Genomic DNA, 13,221 nt, shown 5'->3' on the forward strand with positions numbered 1-13,221 from the left:
ATCTGACCCCTAACAAGGGTAACTTTTTGGCAGATTTAAGATTGTGATGATACAAGTTGTAATAATTTGATCAAATTTCACTAAAAAACTATAAAAAACGTGCTCTACTGTTTAATCTTAATCTACGGAACAATAACACATCATTAATATGATCTGAATATGCTTAATTCTACACAAGCTAAATCTCACATGTAATATAAAAAATTAAGAACTAATCCGTTAATATCTAAAATCGTATTACACCGATTTGATAATATATTTGTATACTAAATAAATAAAAATAATAGTTATTTTCCATTTTCTGAAAAATGTCCATTAACTGAAAATTAAATGTCCATTTATAAGAACTTTAACAACATATTTCTTGGTGGTGTTTCAGTTAGCACATGTGCATGTCTTAGCATCCTTTCTCTTGGCCTGTTATCTCTTTTTAGAATATGAAAATACTAGGGTCACTAAATTTTAAATTTTTGTAGAAAATATGATCATATTTTTGGGTCTATTTAAACATACACACAGAAAAAAAAAAAACCCAATGTAAAATCAACATGAAAAAATGTTGATTTCGAGTCATTGTAAATTTTTGACAAAATTTTTAAAAAATGTATATTCAACATTGTTTATATTTGAATCAACATTAAAAGATGTTAATTTAATCTTAAAAATAGTTGTTTCAACACTATTCGTTTTGATATAAAATTGTGCACATTTGATTTAACATTTTATAATGTTAAAATAACAGTTTTCAATGTTGATTTTATAAAATGCATTTTTATAGTAAAAACTTAATTTTTTAACGTAAAATCAACATTGCGTTTAGTTAAAATAACATGGGCCAATGTTAATTTAACATTTTATTTACAATAAAATCAACATCGAAACATGTTGAAACCAGAGTTTAAATATTAGTAATTGCTTTTATATTTTTATTTTTTAATTTGCAATATATATGCATTTTCCTCATATTTAAAAATATGCATATTTAAAATATGGTACTGTTCAAAATATTTGTAGTATTTTTGCAAAAAATATTTACCCACCATCTATTGCATATTGCAGCTTAAATTTTTTTCATATACAGTATATTTCGCAGCAACTCGCTAACATATTTAAAATACCCACATATGTACATATATTTTATATTGCTTGCCTATAATATCAAAATCTTAAATACCCTCCACCAGCAAGCTACTTTTTATTGAAACCCATTTAACTATCTAATTTTCTGATAACTTGGCAAAATTTTTGTTTCCGTATTGCGGGTACTAACATTTACGCATATGTCAAACTAATTTTAATTATGTCGAGATATATGTATGTATATTAATAGGCCAGTTTGAAAACATTTTAATATATTGATTTATCTGTACACAGAACATGCTCATTTTGAATTTTATCCGGATGTAATCATTTAATTACGAATTAAGTGATTTTCAGAAGTATACCTTATATGGCAGCTAAGACAACCTATGGACCGATCCGGAAAAAAATTCCGTAGAATGATAACTTTGATCGTCAATGTGTATTTGAGTAATTTTCGGAAAGGGTCCTTATATGGGAGTTGTGACTAATTATCGACCGATAAGGAAAAAATATGCCAAAAAAATCAAGTCGAATTTTACTACAATAGATTTATTAATTAATGAAATATTTGCGTTTAGGTGATTTTCGGAAGTGGACTTTATATGTATTTGTGTAAGGTTTGGTAGAATGATTTATATGCTTACAAAACATATTCAAGTCGTACTTTATCCCGATAGCTTTATTATTCAAAGAAATATATGCGTTTAACTGATTTTCGCAAGTGGACCCTCTATGACAAAACATATTTGTGTCGAATTTTATCAATATAACTTTATTTGACAATTAAATATGTGCGCTTAAATGATTTTCGGAAGTGGGACTTATATGGGAGCTATGGTCAATAATGGACCGATCCGGGAAAAAAGTGGTAGAATGATTTATATGTACATAGAATATATTCAAGTCGAATTTTATCCTTATAGTTTTAGAATTTAATGAAATATCTGCGTTTAAGTGATTTTAGGAAGTGGACCTTATATGGGAGCTATGACCAATTATGGGCCTATCCGAAAAAAAATTAGTAGAGTAATTCATATTTAGACAAAATATATTTATGTCGAATTTTATCACGATAGCTTTATTTGACAATGAAATATGTGTTTTTAAGAGATTTTCGGAAGTGGGCCTTATATGGGAGCTCTGACCAATAATGGACCGATCTGTAAAAAAAATTTGTAGAATGATTTGTATGTATACAAAACATATTTGTGTCGATTTTTATCCCGATAGCTTTATAATTCAATGAAATATATCCGTTTAAGTGATTTTCGGAAGTGCTTATGATAATAACAAATATTTTTTGGTGAATTTGGTTTATTTCTTTTGCTTAGTTTTAACGTGAGCGTGTTTTAGGCAGACAGACAGACAGACGGACACAGCTAAATCGACTCAGAATTTCATAAGGATGAAGAATATATATATTTGTTGGGTCTCAGATGAATATTTCTAGGTGTTACACACGGAATGACAAACTTATATATACCCTCTATCACCACTGATGGTGGTGGAGGGTACAATATTCATGCCATGCCGGCAAAAATGTACGAACTCGAAATGACGCAAGCAAAGCATATATGTGACGACGAAATTACTAAATAAAACGATAGTCGCGAATATGAGGTTGTAATATTTTTACTACAAATTTTAAATATTATTTAATATAGGAAATTATTTATGGTCTAAAATTTTACATTTTGTGTTAGAATTGAAAGATTATATAATGTGAGGAATGTATGCAAAAATAAATGTTTATGGTACATATCGTCATATGAAATCCAAAAAGCCCTAAGTCACATTGAACAAATTTTTCGAGAGAAGCAAAAAACCGTCTAAAATGATAAATAAACCAAAAATGTTCAACATTTTCTCAAGTTAGTTTTAACATTTTCAACTAAATTCACATCGGTTTTTGTTGGTTAAATAGGCCGAAACATGGAAGGCATAAGGGTTCTTTGTTTTCATAAAGATTTTAGGAAATTGGAATGTTCTTTGAAAAAATTCTAAAATCGATAAAATAATCTCTAAATTACAAGGATTCGCTAAAAGTGCCATTTTTGTTTCATTTGATGCCAACTTATAACATTTCACAGTTTCAAAGTTAAAAATTCAAAAGAATTTTAAAATTTTCATGAATTTTAAGGTGATTTTAGAACATAACTTTTTAGAATTTCTTTGATAGGGACGTTGATTTTAATTGTAGGAGTGTAAAATTTAACAGGAACATGTATTTTGATACGGTGCATCATAATCAATCAAAAAGTCGATATTGATTTTTTTGTAACTTAGGGCTTTTTGGATTTCATATGACGATATATTAAATTAATGTTTAATTTTTATGTGGAGTATTAAAATGTATTTATTTGTATTAATTGTAAAAGTTAATATAATTAGAAAAATTTATATAACTAGAAAATATATGTGAAGATGCAAAAATACAATTAAGTTTTTACATGAAATGACAATTATATATGTACAGTGCACTCGCGGTAACGTGAACACCGTCTAACGTGAACACCGCCTAACGTGAACAAGATGTTTTTTACATTGACTACTCTGTAACGTGAACAAACACAGAAAGCTCTATAACGTGAACAATTTTTTTTTCACAATATATGTTTTCTAAGCATGTAGACAACATTGAAATACATTCATTAAATTCGAATTTGAAAATTTTGGGAATCTGCTTATATAAATGAATGTATATCCCCTAAATTATTTTGTTTATATGGCAAAGAAATTTGAAGTTATGAGTGTAAAAAAATCTAAATGTTTGCAGTTAAAAGAAAAGGCAGACATTTTAGATAGTTTGCAAAGAGGGACAAGTGTGACTAGTTTATCAAAAAAGTATAATGTCGCTAAGTCAACAATATGCAGTATTAAAAAGAAACACGTAAGAAGTTATAGTCGGGCGACACCGACCATATATTACCCTACACCTGTATACGAATAAAATGTGATGTGGTTTTCATAATAAAGCATTTAAGTTGAATTGTACCTTGCCTCAGATTAGTATATCTGCCATTTACAGTTTAATAAAACTGTGGATATTTAAGTAAAATTTTGATGGAGCTTTTTAGAGGGGCTAAGGGTCAAATGAGGCCCTATAATTAAAAATTTTATCAGGGTCATCAAGACTAGTATAGAACTTGGTTTTGCAGCTTTTTGTCGAGATACGAGTATATTAAGCATAATTATGAACATAAAAGCCCTATTTGGCGGGTTCAATTCTATGGGGCCTAGGTGAAATAATGGACCGATGTTAACCATTTTCAATAGGCTTTGTCTACAGTACCATATGTGCCAAATTTCATTGAATTATCTCCAAAATTTCGACCTGTAATTTGATTACAATGTTTACAACCCTTTTTGGGGGGTACAGTTGTATGGGGGCTAGGTGAAATAATGGACCGATCTTAACCATTTTCAATAGGGTTTGTCCCTGGGACAATAGAAGATCATGTACCAAATTTCATTCAATTATCTTCAAAATTGCGGCCTGTAGTTTGATTACAAGGTTTACATGGACGGACGGACAGACGGACATAGCTAAACCGACTCAGAAAATGATTCTAAGCCGATTGGTATACTTTAAGGTGGGTATAGGACCAATATTATTGTGCGTTACAAACATCAGCACAAACACAATATACCCTCCCCACTAAAGTGGTGTAGGGTATAAAAACAAGCAATTTTGCGTTGTGCAAACAACACATACCAAGGACCGGGAAAAAGACAAACTTTAAAATCATTAGAACTTCCAGTTAATGAAAAAACTCTTTACCGTTGGTTCCTGCGAATGCGTGATAGGAATTGGCCTGTAAGTGGTCTAATGTTAAAAGAAAATGGATTTTAATAAAATTTTAGTTTTATATTATAATAATATAAATAATAATAAAAGAATATCACGCTCAAGTGTGTAAAATACAGATTTATAAATTAAAATTTCATATTTTTTTCATGAAATTTGACAATCGCTAACGTGAACAATTTCGCTAACATGAACTCCCTTGGTTTTAATTAGTTCACGTTACCGCGAGTGCACTGTATGTGCATTATTTACATTTGAGCTCGATTACCTCTAAACAAAGCGAATACTGCCCTTCATAATTTATATTATATATATAATTCTTGTTACTTTAAGTCAAACAAAGTTACAACAGATTTTGTCTCCAAAAACGTGACCTGGTCGCAGTAGGAGCATACTTCGTATATTTTGATATTATGTGTTAAATGTTGCTATTACGTAAATATTTTACATATTATTGTTAAAGAATCATATCATATGTCCTACATATAAAATTTATTTATATATATATATATATATATATATATATATATATATATATATTTACTAGAATGGAAGTTTTTGTCCTTAAAAGATATCATGAACCTTTTCTTAGCTATGATCAAAAAAATAATTTTTTACACGGCAGTTTCAAAACTCCATTTTCATTTTTTTTAAATCTTTGTTAATCAAATTTTAAAATTTTAGAAATATCATCAGGGTATTTATAGTCAATAAATGAAGGAATAAAACAGTGAAAAAAATACATCTTATAGTTAAGCTGTACCTGGGATTTAAATTCTGCGAATTTCGAGAAAAACAGTTTTTTTTGTAATATTTTACAAAATGTGTCCTAATTCTTTACTGTTATACATTTTAAACAAAATATTTACGGAGTTCCCATATGAATTAAATAGAAAAATTTGTATATCTGAGAAACTATTAGAGCTAGAATCTTGACATTAATGTGAATTAATGTGAACATTTAGAGAATAACGGGCGGACTTTCAATGGGGTCTTGGCCTATATGAATTAAATACAAAATTTCGTATATCCGGAAAAATATTAGATTTTTTATTAATTTGTCATCGATTACATTAAAATCTTAATTAACGTTCGGAAAAAATGTATCTCTGGAAAACATTACAGTTAGAATCTTCAAAATTATTAAGAAGATTTTTTATTTATATTGCTTTTAGGGTAGCAAAGCACACTGGGTATAGCTAGTGTCTCAGGTATATAAAACATGTCCCTGAAGTTAAATATAAATGGGGAAATCCTAAGGCGTAAAATTTGGAGGTCAAAGGTAAAATTTAGCAATATTTGGAAATTCTCATTAAAACATGTAGAATTATTATTTATTTGTTTGATATATTTTCTAAAATTACAGGAATTTATAATATATGGTCCGATATTTAAAATAACAACAACAAAATATAAAATTATACTAAATACTTATGATTCTTTAACAATAATATGTAAAATATTTACCTAATAGCAACATTTATCACATAATATCAAAATATACGAAGTATGCTCCTACCGCGACCAGGTCACGTTTTTTGGAGAGAAAATTTGTTGTAACTCTTTTTGACTTATTTTTCATTTCATGTAAAAACTTAATTGTATTTTTTGCATCTTCATATATATTATCTAATTACATAAATTTTTCTAATTATATTAACTTGTACAATCAATACAAATAAATACATTTTAATACTCCACGTACAAATTAAACATTAATTTAATATACATATGTACATTAAACATTTCTACAAACATAACTACAGACGATTTCAATAATTTTCTAATTAATATTTGGTTATTTTTGCATACATTCCTCACATTTTATAATCTTTCAATTCCAACATAAAATGTAAAATTTTAGACCATAAATAATTTCCTATATTAAATAATATTTAAAATTTGTAGTAAAAATATTACAACCTCATAGTCACGACTATCGTTTTATTTAGTAGTTTCGTCGTCACATACATGCTCTGCTTGCGCACATTTTAAGTTGGCACATTTTTGCCGGCATGGCATGAATATTTTTTACTACGAATAATTTGTGTAGGAAAATATTTTGCTATTATAGGCAAGCAATATAAAATATATGGGCATTTCCACCGAAAAGTCCACCGTGGCTCAAAAACTAAGTCATCAAAAATAAAATTTCAACTTCTATTATTATAGAAAAAGATTCAAATTTTATTAAATTAAAGACCCCAAAGCTTTTCTTAACCACTATGATGAGAAATCGGAATTAAAAGTTACAATAATATTTCAGGCATATTTTTGCACCTTTATTAGCATTTGCTTTTAATAGTTTTTATTATTTTAAAGGCTAATATTTAAATGGACTTTTATCGGAAAATATTTGTTGGAATAATAGTTATCTTAAAACATACAAATATAAAAAGATAAAGATCCTTAAAAGGCAAATTTTCGGTTTTCTTTCATAGACTTTTAAATGTCACGTTCGTCACGTTGAAACAGGATTTATCCCGATAACTTTTTAGTTGGCATTCAGAAGTATTCAAAACTTTGAATCTAAATTAAGTTTAGTATATAGAACTCAATTTAAAAGAAAAAAAAAAATAATTCTAAGCGGGGTTATTTTTTATAGAATTTCAAAGTCTGTCATGTCACGTCACATTACATAAATTTTCTCAAGTGCAACCTTCGAATTGTGAAATATTGTTATTTAAAAAGATGTGATATTTATGCAATTTATTCAATTAGGTGATAGTTATGACTTTTTAGTTGACAAGTGGAAGAAAAAGCACAGAAATTCAACAAATGATATTTTTAAGAAATGTATGGAAAAAAAGTGATTTTCGGATATCGGCTATCGGCAGAAGGGTCAGTAGTTGTACATTTGAAAGTTTTTTGTGTGTTTGTATTATCAAGATGGCGAAATTTTAGTTATATATCCAAGTTTATGGGTATATCAAATGTGGACTTTGTATGGAAGCTATGCCTAATCATGGACCAAAAAAAATTTTTTAGTTCTAAAAGCTGAAAAACAATCAATAAATATTCCAAATTACAATAAAAAAGGTTTTAACCAAATAGCCAGGTGAAATTCGCAGATTTTTACATTTTTGTCAAAAAGCTATGCCTAATCATGGACCAAAAAAAATTTTTTAGTTCTAAAAGCTGAAAAACAATCAATAAATATTCCAAATTACAATAAAAAAGGTTTTAACCAAATAGCCAGGTGAAATTCGCAGATATTGAACCTATATAAAAATACAAGAATTTTAAAAAAATATATATGTATATATATACTTTTCATCTCTTTAAAACGTACGACCGTCACGTTCGTCACGATGGAAATGCCCATATTTGTCTGTAAGCTGCAATATGCAATAGCTTGTATGGGTAAATATCTTTCGCAAAAATAATACAAATATTTTAAATGGAAGCAATTAAATATATTAGTTGGAAAATTTGAAATGATTAACGAATTGCGAATAAAATGGTTTCAAGTTGCATCAACATTAGTCCATGTTAAAACAACATTGTTTTTATGTTAAATCAATGTCGGTTCATGTTAAAAAACATTTAAAAATTACAATTTCTATATATATTATAAATAACATTGTTTCAAGTTAAATTAACATTGAATCATGTTGAATCGACATCAGTTAATTTTAAATTGACACTGATTCATGTTAAATCAACATTGTATCATGTTAAAACAACATTATACCAAGATAAAACCAATTGGAATCAGATTGAAACGAAGTTGTTGAATTTTGAAATAACATGAGAAAGAATTGAAATGAAATGGAATCATGTTGAATTCTGCAAAAAGTACCGCTATTTTAGAACATAAAAAATGCATCATTCATCTATTAGTAAAGCTTAAATAAGTATCGTGAGTGTTTTATTATAAAAGCGTGGTTTAAAAGTGAGTTAAATAAATTTTTTTAAACATAAAAATAAAATTATGTCTTTACCAAAGACAAGTGCTGTAGAAGAAATTGTATCAATTGAAGAAAACATGAATTTCTTAAGTGACGAAGATGGTAATATAATATTAAATATTCCAGTTGTTCAGAATACTAATGGAAATTCACATTAGATGATCTGCTGCAAACTTTTTACTTAATTGAAGTAAAACCTTATTTAACAAGTAAGTAATTGCATTTAATGCATTTTTTAAGATAATTTGACAAATGTGAGTATCATTTATGTTTTTATTTAGATGCGCAAATTACATTTGATTTAACCCCGCAAAAAAAGTGTGGAAAAAGATGTAGAATTTTCATCACAACTAGTAACCCGAAGTGCTTCAAATTCAGGTGAAAAACCTATGAATTTTACATTAGCGTGTCATTGGAGGGATGTTGTTCATTTTTGACAACTTTGAACTACATCTAATCTTATCTTTAGAAGCTGTAAAAATCCGATATTTGTATGTCAAAAATAAACCACATTCTTTCAATGAAACGCTTATGTAAATTTCATTGGTTTTTCATCAAAATTTGAAGTACTTCGAATATGTTGTTTGTAGTGACTTTTCTACATCTCTTTTCTCATTTTTAACTGTGTTTTAATTTGTAAGTATATGTTTGGTTTATAAAAGCGAAAAGTATGCAATCGCATTTTTAAATGTGATTAAGATGTCGTTTGTAAAGTATGACATCAATTATTTTTTGCTGGGAAGGTATTTATCAAAGGAAGATATGAAGGAAGCCATACCCCCTATTGGTATTCGTGCTTGTTTCCGAGAAAAACTTTTTAGTTGGAGAAAAACTGAGGTATTAAACGTTATTACAACTATTTAGTTAAGAATTAATGAATATTTTTATTAATCTATCAGTACGGAATTAATGACGAAACATTGTCTGAAGCGATAGCCGAAAAAGTAGTTTCATGGCTACAAAACCAATCTAATATTGGAACAACATCAACACCAACAACATCTTTTTCTCTATCAGTTGGAAGTTGTAAGCTATCTAAGGTAAAGTACGGATTTGTTTTCATAGTGTCCGCTACTATTAAGTGATTTATATTTAATTTTAGAGTCTAAAGCAGATTTTAGAAGAAAGTCCTAAGGGGAAATCTTTAACAAGTTTTTATAAACAAAATGATAACTTGACTGACTCATTTCGTGCAGAATTGATTAATATAATTTTGGAAGACATATTTTATCATGAAGCTAAATTATCACCAAAAGATTTGCCAATAATAGTGAACGATATTGTCAACAACTTCCCCAGTGAGATAAGAGTAAGTTTTTAATGAAACAAATTTAATGCAGAAATAATTTTGTTTTGTTAACTATTAGGAATACTATTTTATTCCACAAGGTAGAAAAGCGAGTCCAGGAGGGAATTTTTGGGATAAATACGTTAACCAAAAGGCAAAGCGTGCACGCTCATCAGTTAAAATTAAAGAAAATTTAGATGCTTCGAATTCCAACTCGCTGACAGTTAATTCTGAACTCGATGAATCAATTTTACTAGCTTTAACAGCTTACCTTTCTAGAGATTTTTCTAATTGGGATGAAGTTAAAGATAAATGGCAACGAACATTCTTGTTAAAGCAAAAAGAATTGAAGTTATCTACTAATAATTATGAATTTCTAGAGAACTGGCCTCTCTATTCTAACGCTCGGTCTAACGAACTAGTAAGTTTAAACAAATTGTGTTGAAATTTCATATTTATGTATTACTAGCTATACCCAGTGTGCTTTGCTACCCTAAAAGCAATATAAATAAAAAATCTTCTTAATAATTTTGAAGATTCTAACTGTAATGTTTTCCAGAGATACATTTTTTCCGAACGTTAATTAAGATTTCAATGTAATCGATGACAAATTAAAAAAAAATCTAATATTTTTCCGGATATACGAAATTTTGTATTTAATTCATATAGGCGGTGCCAAGACCCCATTGAAAGTCCGCAAGTTATTCTCTAAATGTTCACATTATGTCAAAGATCTTCATGTAGAATTTGAAGATTCTAGCTCTAATAGTATCTCAGATATACGAATTTTTCTATTTAATTCATATGGGAACTCACAGCCCCCAGATGAAAGTCCGCCCTTTTTTTCTCCAAAATTTTCATATGTATAATAAAGTTCTTCTTCCAATATTTGAAGAATCTTGTTCTATTAGATTCCCAGATAAGCGAAATTTTGTATTTAATTCAGATATGAGGTGCCAAACCCCCCATTGAAAGTCCGCACGTTATTCTCTGAATGTTCACATGAATGTCAAAGTTCTTCAATTAAAATTTGAAGATTCTAGCTCTAATAGTTTCTCAGATATAATAATTTTCCTATTTAATTTATATGGGGGCTCCAAGCCCCCCCTGACGAAAGTCCGCTCTTTTTTCTCCAAAATGTTCAGATGAATATTTAAGTTCTTAGTGCAAAATTTGAAGAATTTAGTTCTATTAGTTTCCCAGATAAACCAATTTTCCCCTCATGGGTAGTCCGCCAATTTATTTCCCAAAATGTTTACATGGATATTAAAGTTACTCGTGCAAATTTTTAATATTCTAACTGTAATAGTTTCCAAGATTTTTGTATTTAATTTATATTGGAGGTGCCACGCCCCCTAATGTTAATCCGCCTACTTTTTGCCTTAAATAATTATATTGATACTAAAGTTGCTCCGACAAAATTTGAAGACTCTAACTATTATATTATCTCAGATATACTAATTTAATATTTTCTTAATATGGGTGTGACACGTCGCCCACATGAAATTTCAACCAAAAAAGTAGCCTATAGTTCCTTCCAAACATACAGGAAGAAACTGTGAAAATTTCAGGAAAATTGGTCCAGCCGTTTAGCAGTCTATAAAGCACAAACAAACAAACAAACATACATACATACATACATACATACATACATACATACATACATACATACATACATACAAACACACTTTCATTTTTATATATATAGATTCATATGGGAGGTGCCCCCTATTGCTAGTCCGCCTATTTTTTGTCCTAAATATTCATGTTGTTAATAAAGTAGCTCCGAAAAATTTGAGAACTCTAACTGTTATATTTTCTCAGATATACTAATTTAATATTTTATTATATGGGAGGTGTCACGCCCACTATAGATAGGCCGCCCATTTTTTTCCACATATGTTCATATGGATGTCAAAGTTGTCCATACAAAATCTGAGGACTCTAGCTGTTGCAGTTTCTGAGATATGCAACTTTTAATTATTATTTTGGATGTAGGCGTGGCACCTCGCCCACTTAAAATTTCTAAATAAAAAGTAGCCTATAGTTCCTTCCAGACATACAGGAAGGCACTGTGAAAATTTCAAGAAAATCGGTCCAGCAGTCTATAGACTTCAAACAAACAAACTCACAAACAAACCCACAAACAAATAAACACACATTCATTTTTATATATATATAGATTATCATTTCTGTTTTCTATATAGGTTAATATCGATTTCGAATTGATGCACCCAAATAAGAGTTATCTTCTTTTTTTAAGTAAATGTAAGGGATTTATGGAAAAATTGTAAGCTATTACTATTTACATGTAAAAGACAAAAGGTCTAAGGAAGTTCTGAAAAATTCAAAGAATATTACTGAACAAAGTAATTATTATAATATAATATATATTATGTATATTTTTTAAGTCATATTATTAATTAGCACCTTGTTTCCAGATTCACTAGATTATATATATACTATTCTGGTAAATTCAGTTATTTTACCAAGCGCACGTTTTTCGGATAAACGAGGAAAAATTTCAAAAAAGGTTTCTATACCAGATGCAAACGAGAGTTTTATTGTCCACCTTACCACTATAAATGATTACGAAAAGATAATATCAGAACTTAAAGAGAAATATTATAACAGAAGTTTAACTATTCAACCTTTTATAATAGTTGTAGGTCATAGTATTTATAATCTTGAAAAATTGTACGTATATTTTGATGAAACACTCTTAAAATGTGACTAGTTTTTGAAAAGTTTAGATATTTGCTTTAAAATAATGTATACAATGTCCTCAGAATATCCAAAAGGTGGCCAAGGTCCGTGGCTATTTATACAAGAATACTTTTATGAAATTAAACCTACTAATGATAACAAATTATCAGCAATTTACTCCTTGTTAAACTTTTTAAAAGCATAATTATTAATTTCAATATGTTTATTTGTTTTGTTTGTGAAGAAATATTTCTCTTAAGTAACTTAATTCAACATTAATTAATTTTACTAATTATATGTATAAATTTCTAAATTTTTATTTTATATAAATAAATAATTATTTTAAATAAATATTAATACATTTGGTTTCTTAATTACAGATATTTTTAACAAAAAACTAATATAAATTGAAATTTTTTATGTTT

The 13,221-nt window shown here is 28.2% G+C and overlaps 2 protein-coding genes across 2 annotated transcripts in view; one reads left to right on the forward strand and one right to left on the reverse strand.

Annotated features, from left to right (window-relative positions):
* LOC119603820 (ephrin type-B receptor 1-B) overlaps window positions 1-141 on the reverse strand; it is a 208,674-nt gene extending 208,533 nt beyond the window's left edge. The window contains exon 1 of the mRNA XM_037956018.1: window positions 127-141. Coding sequence (XP_037811946.1) covers window positions 127-141 — 15 coding nt within the window. The remainder of the gene's footprint in view (window positions 1-126) is intronic.
* Window positions 142-159: 18 nt separating this feature from the next.
* LOC119603821 lies at window positions 160-12,827 on the forward strand. The gene is given in 8 exon segments (XM_037956019.1): window positions 160-191; window positions 9,546-9,639; window positions 9,702-9,842; window positions 9,905-10,111; window positions 10,170-10,511; window positions 12,298-12,370; window positions 12,373-12,459; window positions 12,532-12,827. Coding segments are annotated over 8 exon segments (1,272 nt in total).
* Window positions 12,828-13,221: the final 394 nt, after the last annotated feature.

The sequence above is a fragment of the Lucilia sericata genome, unplaced genomic scaffold (assembly GCF_015586225.1).
Source record: "Lucilia sericata isolate MDLA Ls3-8-SP2 unplaced genomic scaffold, ASM1558622v1 Contig000342F_arrow, whole genome shotgun sequence".
In the NCBI taxonomy this organism is placed as follows: Eukaryota; Metazoa; Arthropoda; class Insecta; order Diptera; family Calliphoridae; genus Lucilia; species Lucilia sericata.